The sequence below is a fragment of the Apaloderma vittatum genome, unplaced genomic scaffold (assembly GCF_000703405.1).
Source record: "Apaloderma vittatum isolate BGI_N311 unplaced genomic scaffold, ASM70340v1 scaffold2287, whole genome shotgun sequence".
Taxonomy (NCBI): Eukaryota; Metazoa; Chordata; class Aves; order Trogoniformes; family Trogonidae; genus Apaloderma; species Apaloderma vittatum.
In genome coordinates this window covers 82,436-102,803 of record NW_009724368.1, presented here as the reverse complement: position 1 = coordinate 102,803, position 20,368 = coordinate 82,436, and the positions used below count along the sequence as shown (strand labels likewise).

Sequence of the window (20,368 nt, the reverse complement as noted above, 5' to 3'; positions counted from 1 at the left end):
ACTCGATGATCCCAAGGATCTTGTCCAATCTCAATGATTCTGTGATTCAGTGATACATAGGATACATATAGGATTTCTCTGTTCTGCACGTGCCCATTTGTGTCCCATCAGTGGTGGGCTGCCTCTCTCACACAGAGCTTGTTTTAACTGGAACACTGGAAATACTGGAGAAAACACCTTGGGAACAGGAGAACCATCTTACAGCAGCCTAAGGAGGCTCGATTAGATGTGGCGAAAAGCAAGCAGCAGACATGGATTCCAGGCGCAATGTCATTTTGCAGTAGATCTATTTAAAATCACCCGTCTTTCATGCTTTCAAAAGCAAGTCAGTTTTAATTTGCATCTGTGTATGTCATCCAGGAATGTGGAGAATTGTGACAAAACTGTGCCTCAGACTGGAGGAAGGAACATCCCTCGGTAGGGCCACTTGTGACAGGACATCACTGCTGTCTTCTGTCATTTTTGTGAAGTTTTAAAAAAACCGAGCCTGTCTTTGCCAAGGTTGCAGTAACACCTTCTTGAAAAGATGTGTAGTAATGTACATTATATTAAATGTACATTAAAAAGAAAACAAAACACCACAACAGGGCCATTCTGATGCTGACGGGGATGTGAATGGCTCTGCAGTCCCTGCAATGTGTCTTGGCATATTTTTAGATAACAGATAAAATGTTATGTATTACTGGTTATTTAAAATATTTTCTTTGCTTTCTCGAAGGGCATTTTTCCTGCCTCATATATACATCTTAAGGAAGCAATAGTTGAAGGCAAAGGGTAAGTTTGATCAGAAAATAATGAAAATCCGTTTTCCTCTCTGTATCTACATAACTTCCAGATCATTTATGCTCATTTTCAGTTTGTTAAGGAGCTGATGACAAAAATGTGTGTGTTTAAAAATATTTTAAATTGGTAACTCGCCTCGAGTTTGAAGATGCTGTCATCAGCAGGGCTTCTGGCTGCTCCTGTCCTGAGCTACATCACCATGTAGTTCAGCTAAAGCATAACCTTCTCTGGATTACTGTAAATGTTTCAGAATAATTAATAATTTACCATTTTTCTTTATAATTTCTACTACCCTCTTGACCAATAATTATCTAGATTAACTTTCTCAGCTCCCTGCCCCTTACTTTAGCTCTAATTTCAATGCTGCCAACTTCTTTTATCTTCCAGCCTTTGAGTTATATGGCTTCTGCCTGGTATGTTAAGGACCTTTGATACAAGATAGCTTTCTTTTATGCAGATTAAATTTAAGTAATTTCTTAATTCCCTCTTTAATAAGTCTTGTAGACTGAACTTGCAGAAAGCCATTATCCAGGAATCGTTGTCTGCCTCGCTGTTTTGTCAAAACTGTTCATTTTGTGATTTTCCTCTTCCCTGATGTGTGTGACACTAAATAGTTTGGGCTATTTTTTAATTTATTTAACAGCTGTTAAATTTCAGATCTTTATCTAATAAGCTTTGGCAGACATGCATGTAAAAGTTTCTAACGTGGATACCAAAGTTGAGTTAAAAAACAGGAAGAAACCCCAACCAAATCCCGGGGTGGGGGGGAAGAAAAAGTGGAGTGAATTAATAAATAATTAGCCAGGTATGAAATGGAGTGAAACAGGATTAAAGTATTTTGTTCCTTTGTGCCTGATTTATTTTTATACACTGTTAAATATGGAAATGATAAAGCTACTAATCATGAGATTGCTGCATAATGACATCTTTCGTGCTGATTACAAGCTGCCTTTAAGTACCCTGCTTCTGAAATATTAAAATATCTTGCTGTTGTTTCTTACTTTTGGAGCACGTGATTTTAAAACATGTCATCCAGAAACTTAATGATTATGGGTTACATGCGTAGCTTCTCGTTGCAGGACTGATATTTTATAAAAAAACAACCTTTACATGTTGGTCTTGTGGCACTGTAGGTTGTGCAGATGTGGCTTTCATCTTGGTTGCTTGCTTCTTGTAAAATCAGTATCTCAGTAACAAATGCTGTGGTGACGTATGTAGCGATATCCTCATCTTGTGAGTTTAGAAATAAGGTGAGGGAGGAAAAAAATAAAAGCATGTACCCTGTAGCATAGTCTCAGCCCAGTGAATTTCCTTTATGCCATGTGGCTATACTAATGTGCGCTGCTTCTCTGTCTGATAATACATTCATTTTTAACTTATTTATGATAAGTGTTGTTATTTTCAACCCTGTCGTTACTGAATTGTCTTTGGAAACGAATGATTCCTTCAGAACAATTCTGCCATCCTACCCAAAGCTACTGCTTAATTCAAACAACTTTTTTTTTTTTTTTAGTACTGCTTAATTCAAACTTTTTTTTTTCCCCCTTCTCTTCTTAAGACAACATGAAACAGTTATACCCAACGAGCTGCCCTTGATTCAGGAGGTGACCACAACGCTGCGGGAATGGTCTATCATATGGCGACAGCTATATGTTGTAAGTGTCAGCTTAAGAAAACATTTACTGTCGTATATGGTTTGTGGCAAAAAAAGAAGTGATGCTGTGAAGAGTAAGAGTAAAGAGCTGTTAATGAAATTCCCCTTCTGTTACTATTTCTAAAGGCTACTTCTGATGCTGAAAAGCTATTTAGAATAATCTGTGAGGCACAAATCTCATTAGTGTTTCTTTTGAGCATCTTCCCAAATAGGGTGTATTTCTTGTGGAAGTTTTTACATCGTTACCTTGATCTAGCGACAAGTTGTTGAGCAATTAGGATCCCTTTTCCGTTTGGTACTGTTAGACAGAATGCGTTGGATTTTTGAGACGCGTCTTAAGTTTTTCCAAATCTGTAGACAGCGGTGTTAAAGAAATGAAGAAAATGGTTTTGAAGGCAGTTCTTAAGGCTGTTGGTGTGTGTTATGAAAAAAATTGAATATTTGGAGTTGAATTTGTGGATGTAAACTTTGAAAAATCATCAGAAGCTTTTTACCTCTCTGTATTCTTGAAGTTGATTGTTTCCAACATATCCTCACCTTAAGTTACATACCTTTTTATATTCGTACGTGCTTGGAACTTAAGCATGTCTTCTTAGAAATTTATAGCAATAAGCATTTGCATTGACAGTCTCTCAGGTGGGATAACAGAAAGATACAATAGCTGTGAAAACTACACAGATGAAGTGCTTGTAAGTAAGGCCTAAACAGCATTGGAACGTACACTCAGAAGTGCAGTTTGGGCATGAATCAAGAGCGTGCTGGAGGAGGTAAGGTGCCCCAGCTCAGAATTCCCATGCTCTTGGTGGGTAAGGTCACTGTGACGAGATAACGGGGACGTGAAAGTCTTATATTTAAAGTTGGGTTTAATGTGGAGTTGCTGTTCCTTATAAATGTTTGAAATCTTCCGTCGTCAAAGTGCAAGCTGTCTGATGGGGGCACTGCCTGGAAATGAAGATGTTTGTGTTGACTAAGGGAGTTTTTAATCACACCCATGAAAATAAAGATTAGAAATACAGCGTGCTGCAAGTGATGCAGCGTTGCGGCAGCTGAGATGGTAGATAATATCTTCTGCAAAGAGAAACAGATTACTTATTAAAGACAGAGCTTTAATGTGATGTGATACTGGAGAGGTCATGTGTTGAGGAGCAAGAAAGGAGTAGTCAGGCAGAAGCAAACCAGGAGGAGCAGGATCTAGAGAAGGCACTGAGAACAGCTCTGCTTTTGGTTCTACTGCTGGGTACTGCTGAGGAGAGCGAGGATTATGTTTTGACCATGATGTCTGTCTTTTTTTTTGGGGTAGGGGAGGATTATCCTGAGTAGGAAATCTGATCCAGCTTTGAAGTCAGAGAAATACCACTTGTGGAATGGCACAAGACCTGTTTGCGGTGCGCATATCGTAAGAAAGGAGGAATAGCAAGAGACAGTGTTAGAAGTTTTCCTACTGAGACTCATGTTTGCTTTTTGTAGCGGTAACTTTAGGAGAAAATTCTTCTGGCATGGGAATCACTTACTCTTTTGGCTAATGTTTAACGTCTCTTTTGTTGTGCATTTACTTCCATGAAGAGACAGGAGCAGCTAAACACCCCTTTGAGTTGGAGGGGAGGCGAGGTGTGATGCAGCCAGTGGCCTCAGTTCGGTGGCAGAAATGATTCAGGTCCCTTCTACAGCTTTACTCTGAGTAGGTAGATCACATGAGGAGTTTGTTTACAGTTTGTATCTCAGGGGTATCTGCTAGATTAATTGTACATGGCCAACCGCCAAAAAGAACGTCAGAGAGCTGGGATTGCGTTGTCACGGGAAGTTGGGTTTGCTGGAGGGAGCTGATTTCAAACCGAGCAGTCTTACTGAGATATTCCACGATGTCCACAACCTGTGTATCAGAAGTCATTAAATGACACGTTTATGCCTTACTCGGTTTACAATTTGTGTTTGACTGTTGCATAGGTGTTTGGTTTTGATTTACAGAGAGCAGAGGACATGGCGTGTTCTTCATCTCCCCGGTTTATGATTGCCTGCAGCACTGAAAATCATGAACCTCTTTCCCATTTGGATTTGTCTGTGTTTAGCTTCCAGCCATATGTGCCTGTTGTGTCTTTCTCTGCTACATTAAAGAGCTTTTAATAACGGGTATTTTCTCTCTGTGAAGGTTCTCACACTGTAATCAAGCCAGCTTTTTGATAATCTGAACAGACTGAAGTCTTTAAGTTTCACAGTTAGACAATTTTTTTTTTTCCTGAGCCTGAGTCATTCAATTCTTTCCCTGCCCTTTCTGCAGTTTTTCATTGTCTTTTTTATATTGTGGAGAATTTTATTTTAATTATTTCATTATACCAGTTGTTCTCAGTCAGATAAGGCCATGATGCAGTCCGAATGAAAGTTAGCTATGTGTAACCTGAATAATTCGTCCATGTAGGATGATGTTTAGAAAGATATGTTCTTTTTAAGGATATATTGAACTAATAGCTTAGATTTGGAGGCTTATAAAGACAGAGACTGCCTCTGGGTAAGATCAAAACACTCAGGGCCTCTGCGTTGTCTTTGTATTTCCCCACGTGAGTTTTGTGTGGGATCAGTTGTTTGCACTCAGACTGAGGGGCTGCGCTGTCCACAGTTCAAACCAACAAGTCAAATTCTGGTTTGTGGTTCTAGATTTGATCTTTTGTCTCTGAATGCACTTGTGTGTGGGCATGCATATAGAAATTCTTCTGGAAAAGAGGTGCCTTCCATATAAGCTTGGAACTGTGTCTTCCTATGTCCTGGCTTGGCTAAATATTGCCAGGGAAGGTTTGTGCGTGCTGCTGGCACTGCTTAATGCCCATAGTCACAGCTTTTGTAAGCAATTAAGGTATTTAACTTCTCATGAGGTTTAGAGCTTTCCCGGTTTTTCAGTTTCCTTCAGTGTTACCTGTGGACTTGTAAGATTTGCATGCTGAGGGAATTTAAAGTGTTACTCTGAAGGTTTAACTAGGGATGGGGAAAAGGGTTCTGTAACAGGTTGCAGATGGAGTTTTGCAGCACTTGAGCCTCTTGCTGTTAAAATGCACCAGTTTTAGTCCTGTTCTACTCAGCGTAGAGAGTCACTGAGCAAGAGTTACTCTGTGAACCCAGAAAGGGATCTCTTCCCCTTGAATGCCTCTTCTGCATACAGTATGGCATGGGTTCAAGCATTTGCACTTACTTACATAACTAAAGCAGAGGGTGAGACTCCTTGTATTTGGTGTTTGGTGCTGTAGAAGGTTTAGGTTCCTATCTGAGAGCTATTTGTGGATTTTTACCCTCTTGAGTTCATATTTTGTAATTGCAACTTATTATACATATAAGAAGATGCTCGGTGCACTTCAAAATTAACTTCTCTCCATCTTTTTCCTCCAAATAGCAAGATAACAGAGAAATGTTTCGCAGCGTGCGGCACATGATATATGATCTGATTGAGTGGAGATCTCAGATACTGTCTGGGACCCTACCCCAAGATGAGCTCAAAGAACTGAAGAAGAAAGTGACTGCAAAAATCGATTACGGCAACAGGTTTGTGGACAATATTTTCCAGGCCTTTATGCTTAAAATTGAATCAGCTTGTGTAATGCACATCAGCTGCCAGTGAGTTCTTGCAAGATTGTTTTAGGCCCTGTTAGGACAAGTTGATATCACATTTTTAAAGGAGAGGACCAGTATAATCTCTAAAGTGGAATCCCTATGTAACTCTTTCCTTTGCTTGATGATATGATCAACTTGATACTGGTATGAAGCTGTAATTTCTAAAGTCAGTTGAAAAGTGCAAGTAGAGCCTCCATTCAAAATGTAATTTAGAGTTTGCTTGCTTCTGCAGCATAAACAATTGTTGCCTTCTCAAAACCACCAGCTGCATGTGGCTCGAAGTCACTCAGCTGCCACGGGACGTGGAAGGACTTGGCTCGGAAGCATCATCTAGCTCAGTGTTCCTCTACGTGTGTGGTATCCAGCTTGTACCAGCAGGTTAACAGACAGATTTAATAAAAGAAAGTAACAGAATAACAGAAGAGAATGGAAATTGTGAAGGAAATATTTATCAAAAAGAAAAGGCAGCAGTATGGGTTGCATCCATCAGATATGTTAGTACAGATGAACTGACTCTCCAAACTGTAGTCTGGTTTTTTTGCTAAATGTAAGTTTTAGGTTACGTTCCGTTTTGATTGAAAACTAGAAATTATATCTTACTCTTCAGTCAGGAAATTATTGGAAGCGATATTTTGAGTGCTGAGAGAGTGTTGTAGGACTGCACACCTGGGGACCAAAGAAATTTTCAGCAAACCAGTCTTTAAATCCCTTGGGATTCAAATAGCTCCTCAAATTTCAGCTATTTGTGTTTTATTCCTTGAGAATTGCCAAATTTGCGGTATTTCTGCTACGCACTTTATCAGCAAAAGCTGCGATTTATTTAAAAAAAAATCATCAGTAACTGCATTCAGTCAGTAATTAGGATTTATAATGCAAGGTATGGACTGTTGTACCTCAGTAGACAGTTAACCAGATGTTGTTGATCCTATTTGTTTGGCTACTGTATTTCACCATCTGGCTGAGGAGTTGGTTAAAGTTACTCTCAATAACCTCCAGATGCTCAGCATTCAGATACAATGGAATGTCTTGTGCTGTGCTTTATATTTGTAGTGTTCTCATGGACTAATTAAGTGATCAGAACGTTCTCAGTGGAGTGCAGGAGGGAAGAGGATTTGAACTTTTGAGTAAATACTCAGGACTGAAAGCTGCCATATGTTTCTGATGCAGTCGTAGAGTCCCTTCTGTCTAAAGGGAGCACAAATGATGATTTCAATACCCAGGGAGAACGAATTCGTTACAAGGTTTTATAAAAGTTTTCTGATCTAATCGTATCCTGACTTTGCCTGTTTCGTGAAGTACTAATTTGCAAATAAGGGTGGTTTTTTTATTTCTATAAATGGATTCAACAGTTTTACTGCATGTTGTCAAAATAACTGAGGCAGTAAAAGCGGTCTCATGAGTTTGTATTTTTAATGTTTTCCTGAAATGGGGTCAGGTAATTTTGTTGTGAAAACAACTTTTTTGTTCAGTTGCAGAAATCCGTAACTGGGACACTTAGGAGGAAGAAAAAAAAAATATATTTTTTTTTTTTGCAAGCATCATTTACAAGTTAAAGAATAAACTAAAGAAATTAAGTCAAAGGAGCGTTTGCTTCTATTTATTTGACAGTCTGTACAAACGTTCTTGCTCTGTGGGTGTGCAGTAAGCTGGGTGATCCGTCTCCTGTTGTTCTTCTCTCATGACTGTGGGGACTTACTCTCAGATAAACCACAAACCTCTGTGGGACTTATCAGACTCTGTAGGTTTGATTTAAGCTCATTTGTCAAACATATCTCAAATCCAAAGCTCCACCATCAAAAGAGGTGGCTACGGAGTTAGAAGAAGAAAATAGGGACCGTGGGAGTTTAAGTGGAGGTGAGGAGGTTGGCCTTAAGGAAGATACGTACACAAATGCAAGTTGACCTAGGCTTTATTTTCTTTTTTTTTTTAATCCTTGGTTCTGCTGCAAGCGCTGTACTAACACGAAAAAATGTGAAAGGTCTTTCCTAAAACTGGGTTTGATTATGGTGGGAAACTTCCTCTTTGCAGAAGGTAATCGTGGCTGTTAACACCCTGCTGATGGGAATCTGGCTTCTGCTGTAAATAAAGGGAAACAACTTATACCTTCTGCCTCGTAGATCTTTGCTAAAACATGAGGATGTCTGCCTTGGAGGAGAGTGTGGAGTGGGACGAAGTGAACTGCCTATTTTCTCTGTGGTGTGACTAGTGGTTGGTTGTTCAAGCTGTCAGATGAATTGGAGGAGGAGACAAAATCTCTTGCAAATTTAGTTGTTCAAGAAATCAATTCGCCAGCTGTTCTGCTCTTTCATTTGCATTGATTCTTACCGTGCTGTCGGAAGAAGTGACTTACAGCCAGGGATGGTTATCTCTGGAGTTGATGACATGTTAAATTGTTTTATCATGTATCAAATAATTTTTTTCCTGTCATACATCAGGTGTGCGTGACTTCCCTGTTAAATACTTGACAGAGATGTTTTAAGCTTTCATTTGAGCCCCTTTAATTCAGTAACATTTTGTTGTTGTTTTTTGTTTAGAATTCTTGACTTAGATCTGGTTGTTAGAGATGAAGATGGCAATATTTTGGACCCAGAGCAGACCAGCACGATTAGTCTTTTCAGAGCTCATGAAGTAGCTTCCAAGCAAGTTGAAGAGAGGCTGCAGGAGGAAAAAGTAAGATATGCTCTGCACTGTAGCACTTCCCTTGGAAATGCAAGACTAAATTAACTATGTGACTGTTGCTTTTTACCATTGGTAATGAAGAGTTTCATGTGCTTATGAAGAGTTACAGGCTTAAACATTTTGTGAGAACTTGTTTGGTTTAGGCTGTTTGATTGTCAGTTTTATTCTTTAAAAGGCCTAGTAGAATTTACGATTAATATCAGAATTGTAGGTTAATATCAGGCACACACATGTAGCAGGTTTGTATATTAGGTTGTCATGAGTGCTTATTTTTGAGAATCACGTAGAGAAGTGTCCTCATTGTGTTTGTATGACCTCTGTATGCCAGTCCTGAAAATCTGTTTGTTGAAATACAAGGGGCAAATTTAAAGATGTTCTCGGATTCTTGATTGCTGCTCTGCAATTCAAATCGTTATTTTTTAAAAGGAGGAATGTGTCTGTTGTGAGGAGTCCATATAGCAGTTAGGTGATTGTTAAGCAAAGTTAAACGTAATATTTTTCTGTCCTTGAATTGCAGTCACAGAAGCAGAATATCGATATCAACAGACAAGCCAAGTTTGCTGCCACTCCTTCATTTGCTTTATTTGTAAATTTGAAAAATGTAGTCTGTAAAATAGGGGAGGATGCTGAAGTCCTGATGTCTCTGTATGATCCACTGGAATCCAAATTTATCAGGTTAGTGTACTCCTGAGTATACTCGGTAATTTCTTACAGCAGCAGGGTGAGAGGGCTTATGAGTCAAATCATAGAATCGTGGGATGGTTCAGGTTGGAAGAGACCTTGAAGATCATCTTGTTCCAACACCCCTGCTGTGGGCAGGGACACCTCTCTCCCACCAGACCAGGTTGCTCAGTGCTCCATCCAGCCTGGCCTTGAACACCTCCAGGGACGGGGCATCCGCAGCCTGCTTGGGCACCCTGTGCCAGTGCTTCACCACTCTCATGGGGAAGAGTTTTTTCCTTTTATCTAATCTAAATCTACCTTCTTTCTGTTTCAGGCCATTGCCCCTTGTCCTATCCCTACAGGCCCTTGTAGAAAGCCCTTCTCCAGCTTTCCTGTAGCACCTTTCACGTACTGGCAGGCTGCTATTAGGTGACACTGGAGCCTTCACTTCATTAATAACCCCAGCTCTCTCAGCCTGTCTTCATAGCAGAGCTATTCCATCCTTCTAATCATCTTCTTGGCCCTCCTCTGGATCCACTCCAGCAGGACCATGTCCTTCTCGTACTGTGGGCTCCACAACTGGATGCGGTACTCCAAGTGGGTCCTCAGCAGAGCAGAGCAGAGGGGGAGCATTGCCTCCCTTGACCTCCTGGTCACACTCCTTTGGATGCAGCCCAGGACACGGTTTGCTTTTCGGGCTGCAGGTGCACACTGCTGGCTCACGTTGAACCTCTCGCCAGCTAATGTGCCCAAGTTGCTCCTCTCAGGGCTGCTCTCAATCACTCTCTGCCCAGCCTGTATTTATGTTTGGGATCGCCTCGACCCAGGGGCAGGACCTTAACGCTTGGTGTTATTGAACTTCATGAGGTTGGCCTGGGCCCAGCTCTCCAGCCTGTCAGGGTCCCTCTGGATGACATCCCTTCCCACCAGTGTGTCAACTACTCCGCAGAGTTTGGTGGTGCTGGCAAACTTGCTGGGGGTGTACTCTGTCCCACTGCCCATGTCGCCAACTAAGATGTGAAACAAGACTGGTCCCAGTACCGATCCTTGCGGGACACCACTCGTCACTGGTCTCCACTTGGGCATTGAGCTGTTGATCGCAACTCTTTGAGTGTGACCATGCAGTCAGTTCCTTATCCTTTGAGTAGTCCATTCATCAAACCCATGTCCTTCCAGTTTAGAAACAAGATGTCACGTGGAACAGCGTCAAATGCTTTGCACAAATCCAGGTAGAAGACGTCACTTGCACCTTCCTTGTCCACTGACACTGTGATACTATTGTAGAAGGCCACCAAGTTTGTCAGACACGATTTGTCTTGAAGAAAGTAAAATTTCTGTGAAAGGCATAGGATAGGGTCAGATGAGAAGCACTTTGTTGTCATGTTTGAGGGTGGGGTTGGGCAAGTCCCTTCATCTTGAGTAGGTTTCGAGATCGTGCTTTTTGTCATTGCACTGTGTCTGTGAGCGTTTGAGTCCCACATCCACTTCTTCCTTAAAGAAACTCTTACACGTTGTTGCTGAGGAGCTGCTTTCTTCTTATAAATAACGTACGCAAAGGGAAGTGCTGGCCCTCCACTGAGTAAATACTAATTTGTTTAACTTAAAACTGGGTTTCAACTAGCTTTCTGTAAATGCCGAAATTGATTTTTACATGCTTATGTTGAAGGAAGCCATTTAAACAGAAAGCCCTCAAAATATCGTTCTTTGTTCTTTCAGTGAAAACTACTTGGTGCGCTGGTCAAGCTGTGGACTCCCCAAAGACATAGACAGATTGCATAACCTTCGGGCCGTGTTCACCGTGAGTGTGTGTGCTTGGTTCGGCTGGCAAATCTTAAAGCACCTGTTTTATAGCTTGTGAAAGCTGAGGAATGTGACGATCTGTGTGTAAACGGCGTGGAGGTACCTCTGCCGGTAACGATCCTGGGGAAAACTCACAGGAGACATTTCTCCAAAGTGGGTGCTAAAAATTCTCAGCACTTTGGTTAAAAACAAAGGTAGTTTTTGATGATTTAACTTGCTAGAAATGATTTGGCCTCCTAAGAAGTTAACTTAGGCACAAGTCATGAGATGTTTAAGTACTGTTACAAAAATGCCCTTACTCTGAGAACAGTTTGCTCTGGTGCTAGAGGCTAACACGGCAAAGGCAAATTCTAAGCAGCAAACCTTCTGCCTACCTAAAATTGAACCTAAAATTCAGTTATTATAAAGTAATCTGAAGAAACTCCTATTTCTAGGACCTGGGCAGCAAAGACCTGAAAAGAGAGAAAATCAGTTTTGTCTGTCAGATTGTGCGAGTGGGCAGAATGGAGCTGAGGGATAACAACACGAGAAAACTCACCTCCGGGCTGCGGCGACCTTTTGGAGTAGCAGGTAGCTCTGTGCTCTCTGTCTTTATCACGTTGTATTCTTGCGTAGAGACTTGAGGGTGTCAAACTGCTCTGGGGTTGTATAAACTCAGAATTGTTCCCAGGTCCGGGTTAATAAGACTGGTGGCTCTGGTGCAGATTTTACTGTAGGTTTCAGGACTCAAGTTTAGCTGAAGATGCCAAAGGTTATTTGCAACATGATGTTATCCTGTAGGAAAATCCTGAAATGGCACAGCTGATAATTCCATCCTTCTGATAATTCCAGGGTGTTCCCTCAGCACCCTGCTTCCCATGTTGATCACTTGATTCAGAACACCTTGTTTTTTGTTTTCAGTGATGGATGTTACCGACATAATTAACGGAAAAGTTGATGATGAGGACAAGCAGCACTTCATACCCTTTCAACCGTAAGTAGGGAGTAGCTTAAAGAATAAGCAGAAGCGGAAGAATTCAGATTTTAAATTTCATTTTAAAAAGGAAGCAACATTTTAAACTTTAGATGCAAAGAAGTGTTCTGTAGATATTCTGAAGTTAATTTCAGTGTGGTATTTTATCTTGTGTAGGAGTTACTAATATTTCTTCTTGATCATTTCCTGTTAGTTATAATAGTGATAGGCCCAGAAACTACTTTTTTACAGTTCTTGAGTTTAAAGCATACAATCCCAGTTTTGCAGTCTTTTTGTTTAAAGGGGCCAGAGTGATAACATACAGGAGGTGAAATGCTTAAAATAAGCTCATTGCTGGTTTAGCTCTGCCTGAGAGTGATAATGACAAGCGGTGTTACCAGCACTCACTTCAGGTGACATCTGCTAAATTAGTAAATGACAACATTTATGTTTTTCTTGGTAGCAGGTAGAATTTCATAGTAGGGGCCACAGTAACTGGAATACAAACAAAAGCTGAGAATTCAAAGGATGGCTTGATATACCTCCTGCAATATCTTCTCATAGTTCAACTTGAGCTTGAGGGAATTTTGCCAGAGACCGCAGGGATTTTGGCTGCGTGGTAAGGGAGGAGATATCTGCTGCACACACCTGTTGCAGCTGCTTCAAAGGGTGAAGGACACCAGTTCTGCTACGTGGACCTGGTCTTCCTGGTCTGAAGCTGCAAACCTTTCCTCAGCGACTCTGAGGTTGCTGCCGTGGAGTTTGGCAGATGCTGTTTTACAACAATTAAATCAGCTAATAGCAAATGTGGAGTTGATATCCTTTAAAGTACAGAATTTGATTTCAAAGATCAGCTTTGACTGATCCACAAAACCATATGAAGAGAGACAGGTTTAATAGCCTGAATTTTTGGGAATATGTAGAAAAAATGCTTTTAGAAATAAAAGCTTATTAACAAAAGAGAATGTGTGGCAAATAGTCTGTTCCATCCATAGTTCATAGTTTTTTGGTGGGGTTTTTTTTTTTTTATTCCATGAAATGGGGAAAAGTAGAAGGGAGAGGTCAAATTTAAACGTGCATTAAATGTGCATAAAATACGAATGCTTAGTTTTTTGACTGTGTGGAATGTTAGACTGCCTTCTGTTTAAAACAGGAAAACATAGTTAAGCAAACTAAATTCCTTGATTAATACACTGATGGATATTCAGAGGGTTTTTAATAATATTTTTTTAGAAAGAGCCTGAAATAATGTAATGTCAGATTAACTTTATTTTGGGAAATAGGCTTAATTCAGCAAGCCCTTGTGTTTAGAAGTGCTAGGGCTGCTGAGGGGGCTGCAGGTGCTGACGGGACACGGGTGTGTGCCTCGTGTCCGAGGTGGTTTGGTGTGTCTGCAGCCCTCTTGCTGGAGTGGTGTAGAGTGTGTTAATGTGTAAATCAGAAGCAAAATTCAGTTTTTCAAGGGAAACGAGGTTTTTTTTTTTCGGGGAAGAGTGCATTCGTGATATGTTTATTGTGTGGTAAACAATAGTGAGCTTCTTTTTTTAGCGAGTCTGGAAGTATGCAGTGAAAATGAATCTTTGTATCAAAGTGGATGCTAATGGAACATGTAGTTTTCTGCTCCATTAACACTAATTTATTTTTTCTGTATGTATAAATCAGCTTTTTGAAAAGATGTACAATGTGATTTAGATTTTTTCTTTTACTATTTTTTGCTGCACTGAATTAAAGCATTCTTCTGAAAAAGTGTATTTCAAAGAATATGGATAATGTGAAAACAAACGATGTGTACTGATGTCATTATTTCCAAAGCAGACTTAGACTTTGTATAGATGAGCCACATTTTTCTCCTCATTCCATGCTTTGCCTCTGTTGTACCACACGCGATTCTGTTTTCATCTCTTTGTTTGTTTGTATTCATTCGCTAGCCACCAACACAATGGCTGTCAAAAGCACTTGGCAAGATTACTTAAATGACACTTAATGCTGCTGTTTGATTTATAGTTTCCATCTTTTCATTTATTCATCAAATTTAACAGAACGTTTGGAGTTCTTTCTCTCGCTCTTCTATGCCATTTCTTTGAGATTTACGGTCGCACGTCCTGCCGACAGACCCGCAGAAGCGGCCCCGGAGATGTTGCAGGGCTGGTCTGCTGTATATGTGTCTATATATTTCCAAGAGAGAACTACCTGTATAGCTTTTCACTGCTTGACAGGGGGGGTTCTCAGGTGGGACAGGTCCTTCCTGTCCTCGCAGGGAGTTTCTGGGGCCTGTGCATGTGTGTCCCTGGCGGGAGAAGCGACCAGGCAGGCGTGCTGTACTTCTCTGCGGTAGATCAGCGTTCTTCTGATTAATGATCTTCCTCTGTCTTTCTTGTTACCTCTCCTGTCCTTTGTCTTGCGTTGACTAATAAATGCTCTTTGTCACGACTGTGATACGATCTTTTGTGTTCCCTTGTTACTGTGACTTCTGGTTTTCTGTGACCCTTTGTTTCCTGGTGTTGGTCGTCATGTGCATCCTCCAGGCTAGCGTTGGATGACGCCATTCGACACAAGCAGCTGAACATATCATCCCGTTTTTCACCCAGGGTGGCAGGGGAGAATGATTTCCTTCAGACTGTTATAAACAAAGTGATTGCTGCTAAAGAAGTTAACCACAAGGGTCAGGGTATGTACTGTTCTTTATATAAACCGGTGTACCTAAAACTGCTCATCGCTTGATTTCTGCGACGTGTGATGATTTAATTTGGGAATCAAGGGTGCATAATATTACCTTCGCTTGCTCGCTGCTGTTTGGTGACAGAAAATGTTTGTTCCCTTTCTTCCCCATCCTTTGAGGCTCATTCTGCGGTGCCCCCTGCACTGCACCCTTCCCCTCCACCCCACGTTAGCTCGACAGATTGTCTGTCTTTTCTCTGAATTTTCCATTAGTTGGATGGCTAAAGTTTTATGTGTAAATATTTCTGTGCTGGAAACGATGACTCAGGGAGTCAGCTCTTGTGCCCTTGAGCTGTAGATTTTGGCCTCCTTGTGCTGAAGGAAAGGATATTCTCTTCCTTCCCTTCCTTCGCCTTATTTTTCTGTTTTGCTCGTGCTGTTTGGCTTCGTTTCAAGGAGACCAGGACATTGCTCCTGCCAGCACTGTGCCTGCCTGAGCGCAGAGGTGGGAAGGATGGAGCCAGAGCAAGGAAACCGTGCTCGTGCCTTTTCTGACGGGCTGCTCCTGCACTGCTCCTAATGCAGTGTACTGGCTCTTAGCATTTTCTTGGAAGCCTGGATTAATATGGTTTTATGCAGGCTGATGTGGAGCTTCCACCAAACAGTGTATGTGAACATCTGTATCACTTACAGGGGGTATCTGAACAATAGACCCAAGGAAAAATATCCTTTTTTATTGATTTTTACTAAGTAAAAGCAAATAATTTATTTATTTTAAACTACTCATTGGCTGCACAGGAGAATTTACATCTGCTCTCCTCTCCAGTTTTCACCTGCAGTCAATGTGTATTGAGAAGTCGGAAGCTTTTTAGCTTCTTTGATTTATTTTGGATTCCTTCCCTAAGAAAGGCACCTAAGGAAAAAGGAAAGGACTAAGTCAGTGTAGGTACAGTTCTGGTTTAATGAAAGAGCAGCTGTTAGAACCATCTCTGGCAATAAGCCTTCTGTAAGATGTTTTAATAGAAAAGAAAGCTGGCTGCCAAATGCTTACAACGTGAATGTGTAGTAAATTGTAACAGGCTAACCCACAATTTGGTTTATGGATGAATAATTTTGGGGTATTTTTCTTAGATCTTAATTTTAAGATTTTCTTCTGCAAATTGCTGCTGTAACTGTTTCATGCTTAAACTTGATTGCCAACCACTTCACCAAGTGTAAGTCTTCTTTGAGGTGTTTTTTTTTCCCTGTTTCTCTTTGGTATCTTTCTTTTCCCTGTAACAAGTGTTCCTGATGTTAGCTGGCAGGCAGCAGCGTTTTAGTGGCTGCTTCTGCTGCTGAAGAGAAAGATGGAAAGCTGATGCTGTAGATTTCTTTTTTGCTCAGTGCAGTGAAAACAACTTCTGGGGGTGGTGGGGATGGATCAGTTCAGGGTATGTATCTGCTCCTGGTGCCATCTTTGGCATCTTGGTGTTGAACGGTTGCAGTTCTCCAGTTTTTCCTTTCAAATCAGCGTTGCCACTTCTCTTTCATCCTGTAAGAGATTAAACATTTCGCTAGAAGAACTCACGAGGGTTCAAAGGGATAGATACCAGCTTGAGGCAGTTCTGCCAATGGCTTAATAAATGTATTTCCGTGAGGCCCTTGATGCAGGACTTCAGGGATAAGAGAAGTCTCTTTCTTCTTGTCAGTTCTATGGTCTTGCTAACCTGATCTGCTCCTGAACGGAGATCTGTTGTATTGAAATTTTTTGACTGTGGGTACGTGTAAAGGGAAACTACACACACCTGCCAGACTCCTCCCAAGATGCCTTCTGGATGGTATTTCTGCAAAATGCACGGTACAAAGGCCTGAATCCTTATCTGGCACAGATTTCCAGTTTCCCAGGTTTTTTATGAGCCAGTCAGATTCCAGGTGAGGATTTCGTAGTTTTCCAGAATGTCTGATATAATCATACTTATGTGTGCTGCAGTCGTGTTTCTGCTTGAAGCAGTGGGGTTGTTTTTGAGTGTTTTAAGATACTTTAATTATTTTTTTTTGTAAAGGAAAAGCAGTTACCTTAATTTATGTTCTTATGCTTTAGAATGCATAAAAATAACCTTTAGTAACTAGAAAAAGACCCCATTAGCTTAATAACTGTGGTTTTTATGCAACAGGTTTGTGGGTGACTTTGAAACTTCTTCCAGGAGATATTCATCAGATTAGGAAAGAGTTTCCACACTTAGTGGATAGGTCAACAGCCGTAGCTCGGAAGATGGGGTTTCCTGAGATTATTATGCCTGGTAAGCCATTGTGTGATTTAATGTCTCTTTGTTCTGTTATAAACCTTCTTTAAATATCTCTGTGTGTGGAAGCTTTGGGGAAAACAACAACAGCAAAAAAAGATGTACATTAAAAAAGATGTCCATTAGAAATAATGGATTATCAGGGATTTTGTCTTGCTTAAAACAAATGTAAAATATTTTGATAATACTTGCCACACGTGCTCCATCAATAAATGAAACTAACACCCCCCTCAAAAGATGTAATATCACAGTGACAGTGGAAGTTGTCCTCTTCTTCCAGTGCACACTTTGTATTATCTCCCCAGCAAAGGCATACATAAAACTTACGTCTCCTGCGATGAATCCAGACCAGAAATTTTTTTTCAGAGGAACGGGTTTGGTTTAGAGATATGCAGGTCTCTTGGGATTTGTACTAGATTTGGATAATGTATTTGAAAGGCAGCCTTTTGTCTGTTTTGGTGCATGTATGCCGTGGATGTTCAGTTATGTTGTTTACAAAAAAATAAAACTAAACCCAAAACATGGTGCTTCTCAAAATAAAAACTGCCATAAGCAGCAGATTAGAGAAGAAACGCTGCACTGTCATTTTCAGATTGATGGGCTCTGGAGGACCCATTAGGTATTTTCAAAACACATCCCGGTTCCAGCTCTCCTGGTGATTGCTGACTGTGCTGTCAGATGTTTTACTGCACGCCCAGCGTGGTGTCAGTGCCTCGGCACCTCGTCTTGTTATGATTGTACGGTGGCATGTCTGCCTTAAGGAAATTGTTGGGGATCCCATGTCCCCAATTCATTTTCAAAGTCACAGTTGAATTGGGGTGGTAGCTGGAAGAGGGTTTTAAGATATAAAGCTAAAAACAAGCCTCTCCTGCAACACCAAGCCAGCAAAAGTATCAAACCCCTTCCAGATGTAACAAGTTAGACCAGCTCTGTATGTTTTTAAAGGTTTTGAAATTGCAAAATATCTATGTATGGGATAAGTTAATGACTGTGTTGAAACTCACCCTTTCAAATTAATAATGAAAGAAGTTATGTTATAAAAAAAAATTTAAAAAAAAGGAGGTGAAACTGAGGTATTTTTTGAGTGATGCAGCACGTACTTTTAATGATGCTGTGGTATTCCTTCAATCCAGAAATGCTGTGCAGTTTTTTTGTTTGTTTGTTAGATTCAGCTTGCTGCTGTCTTGAGTCGGTAGCTCCGACTTTAGAAGTCTTAGCACGATTTTAGTTAAACGGCTCTTTTTGGTGCTACTAACTTTGAATGCTCAAGATACCGTGGCTTTTCAATGTTTTGCCCTGTGTGATTGCTCTTACTAAAATGGGTTGGTGGTGTTTCTGTGTGTCATTGGTTTCACAGACTGTGAAAACTGCTGAGAACTGTGTGCTTTGCTTTTCCTTTTAGGGGATGTTCGTAACGACATCTATGTAACGTTGGTTCAGGGAGATTTTGACAAAGGCAGTAAAACAACGGCAAAGAATGTAGAAGTTACAGTATCTGTTTATGATGAAGATGGCAAAAGATTAGAGGTATTGCAGTATTTAATCTCTGGGGATTTTAGATTCTGACACACAACTGTTAAAGCCTTTTCAACATCTTTCTCTATTTGTCAACCAAAGTCCCTATTTTTATGTACAACACAACTTTCTCCTTTGTCATAACTCAATACGTCTTGTCGTATCAATGCACGCTCTTAGATACTAATTTCATGAGGAGCTCTCAGCATGAGCCATTCCCTCTTGTATTGACCTACTTCACTGATTTTTATTATTGTTTTTTATTTGACTGAAAAAGTGGAGATTAAGATAGACATCAACATTTTCTCTTTTGTTTGTGTTTTCAAGAGCGTTATTTTTCCTGGCGCTGGTGATGAAGCCATCTCTGAGTACAAGTCAGTAATATATTACCAAGTAAAGCAGCCTCGTTGGTTTGAGACTGTAAAGGTATATAAACTGTTGCAATATCTTCCTCTCTGGGGATTAATGTGCAATTAATGGAGATTTCAGTGGAAAGCCTGGATAAACCAAACTAAGGCTTTCAGAGACTACTGGAGAATAATTTGACTTCCATTGCATCCTAACTTTCAGCTCATCTTTTTGGTCAAGGCGACTGTTGTGGGGGAACTCCAACATCTGTGTGGGAATGGTTTACTCTTATTTCCATGAAGCTGACCTAAAGAAGCAGGATATTAAAATTAAAATATAATTACCACCGTGTTGAACTCATCGGTGGTTTGGGATCTGGCTGATTGTGCTTTAAGCTTGCTGAATTTGCTTGGGTTAGCATTTTAGCTTAAATGCCAAGTTTTAATATTACAGAGGAGGCCGATGATAGCTTTATAAAATACATTCTGTCTAGCTGTAGTCAGTGGGAGCAGTATCCATGTGCTGAGAAGGGACTCACAGCTACTCCCCACTCTGTAGTTTTAAGTCCAAAGGTGCTCTTGTGGCGTCTGTAGTCAGAAAGTGGCTGCTAGGGAATGGCAGGAACCCAGACGTTGTGTTGGGAGCCGTCTAGTGTGGGTGTAATTAAGAAAATACGATGTCTTTAGCAGACATACTGTGGGAGAAGAGCATTGGCAACATCTCTGTGCATTGGTTACGTGGAGCTCAGAGACATGCTCATAGTGTGTATATGTATGTACAAGGAAATACGTACGTAGTACAAGGTTTGCAGAGACCACCGATACAGTAAGAATTTTTACTTTGCTGCTGAGAATCAAGCTCACCTCTGCCTGTCAAACTCGAGGGGCTCATTCCTGAGCTCAGGGGAGCGGTGGGGCAGGCTCTGAGGTTACAGCCCAACATCTGAAGGTGCAGGTCCTGTGGGGTAACGTAACAGGCTTGCTTGGTCCCTTCTCTCTTTCTTGGAGCAAGAATTGGCGATTTTCCTGAGGGATCTGTGACCTTCAAGGTCTTCTGTGGCAAATGAAGCTGGTACTTAACATTAATCTTTTTGAAAGCACCAAGCGTCTTGCTGAAAGGTGTCTAGATGAGCTTTGGTAGTGGTTGATGATGTTTGAAGATCCTGTACTGACTGTTTTCTTTCTCTGCCCTCTTTCCCAATATGTGAAGGTCGCAATCCCCATTGAAGATGTGAACCGCAGTCATTTAAGGTTCACATTCCGTCATCGATCATCACAGGACTGTGAGTAATTCAACCTTTTCATTATGGTCCTTGTCAGTGTCTGGTGCCAAAATCTGCTGAAACAGGCATAACGTTCCTAATCTGTAATGGACTATTGTAATAGCTTTTAGCATGGGGATATATATTTTTTTCCTGCTTATTTTATGTTAGCTTCTCAG

The 20,368-nt window shown here is 40.8% G+C and overlaps 1 protein-coding gene across 1 annotated transcript in view; it reads left to right on the top strand.

Annotated features, from left to right (window-relative positions):
• Positions 1 to 718: 718 nt before the first annotated feature.
• Positions 719 to 20,368, top strand: part of LOC104276217 (dedicator of cytokinesis protein 1-like) — a gene marked incomplete at its 5' end in the record, with an annotated part of 69,499 nt that continues 49,849 nt past the window's right edge. The window contains 13 exons of the mRNA XM_009872447.1: positions 719 to 774; positions 2,342 to 2,438; positions 5,814 to 5,962; positions 8,566 to 8,701; positions 9,228 to 9,385; positions 11,090 to 11,171; positions 11,608 to 11,743; positions 12,074 to 12,146; positions 14,651 to 14,793; positions 16,937 to 17,062; positions 18,468 to 18,592; positions 18,908 to 19,006; positions 20,138 to 20,210. Of these exons, the coding sequence (XP_009870749.1) occupies positions 719 to 774; positions 2,342 to 2,438; positions 5,814 to 5,962; positions 8,566 to 8,701; positions 9,228 to 9,385; positions 11,090 to 11,171; positions 11,608 to 11,743; positions 12,074 to 12,146; positions 14,651 to 14,793; positions 16,937 to 17,062; positions 18,468 to 18,592; positions 18,908 to 19,006; positions 20,138 to 20,210 (1,453 nt within the window). The remainder of the gene's footprint in view (positions 775 to 2,341; positions 2,439 to 5,813; positions 5,963 to 8,565; positions 8,702 to 9,227; positions 9,386 to 11,089; positions 11,172 to 11,607; positions 11,744 to 12,073; positions 12,147 to 14,650; positions 14,794 to 16,936; positions 17,063 to 18,467; positions 18,593 to 18,907; positions 19,007 to 20,137; positions 20,211 to 20,368) is intronic.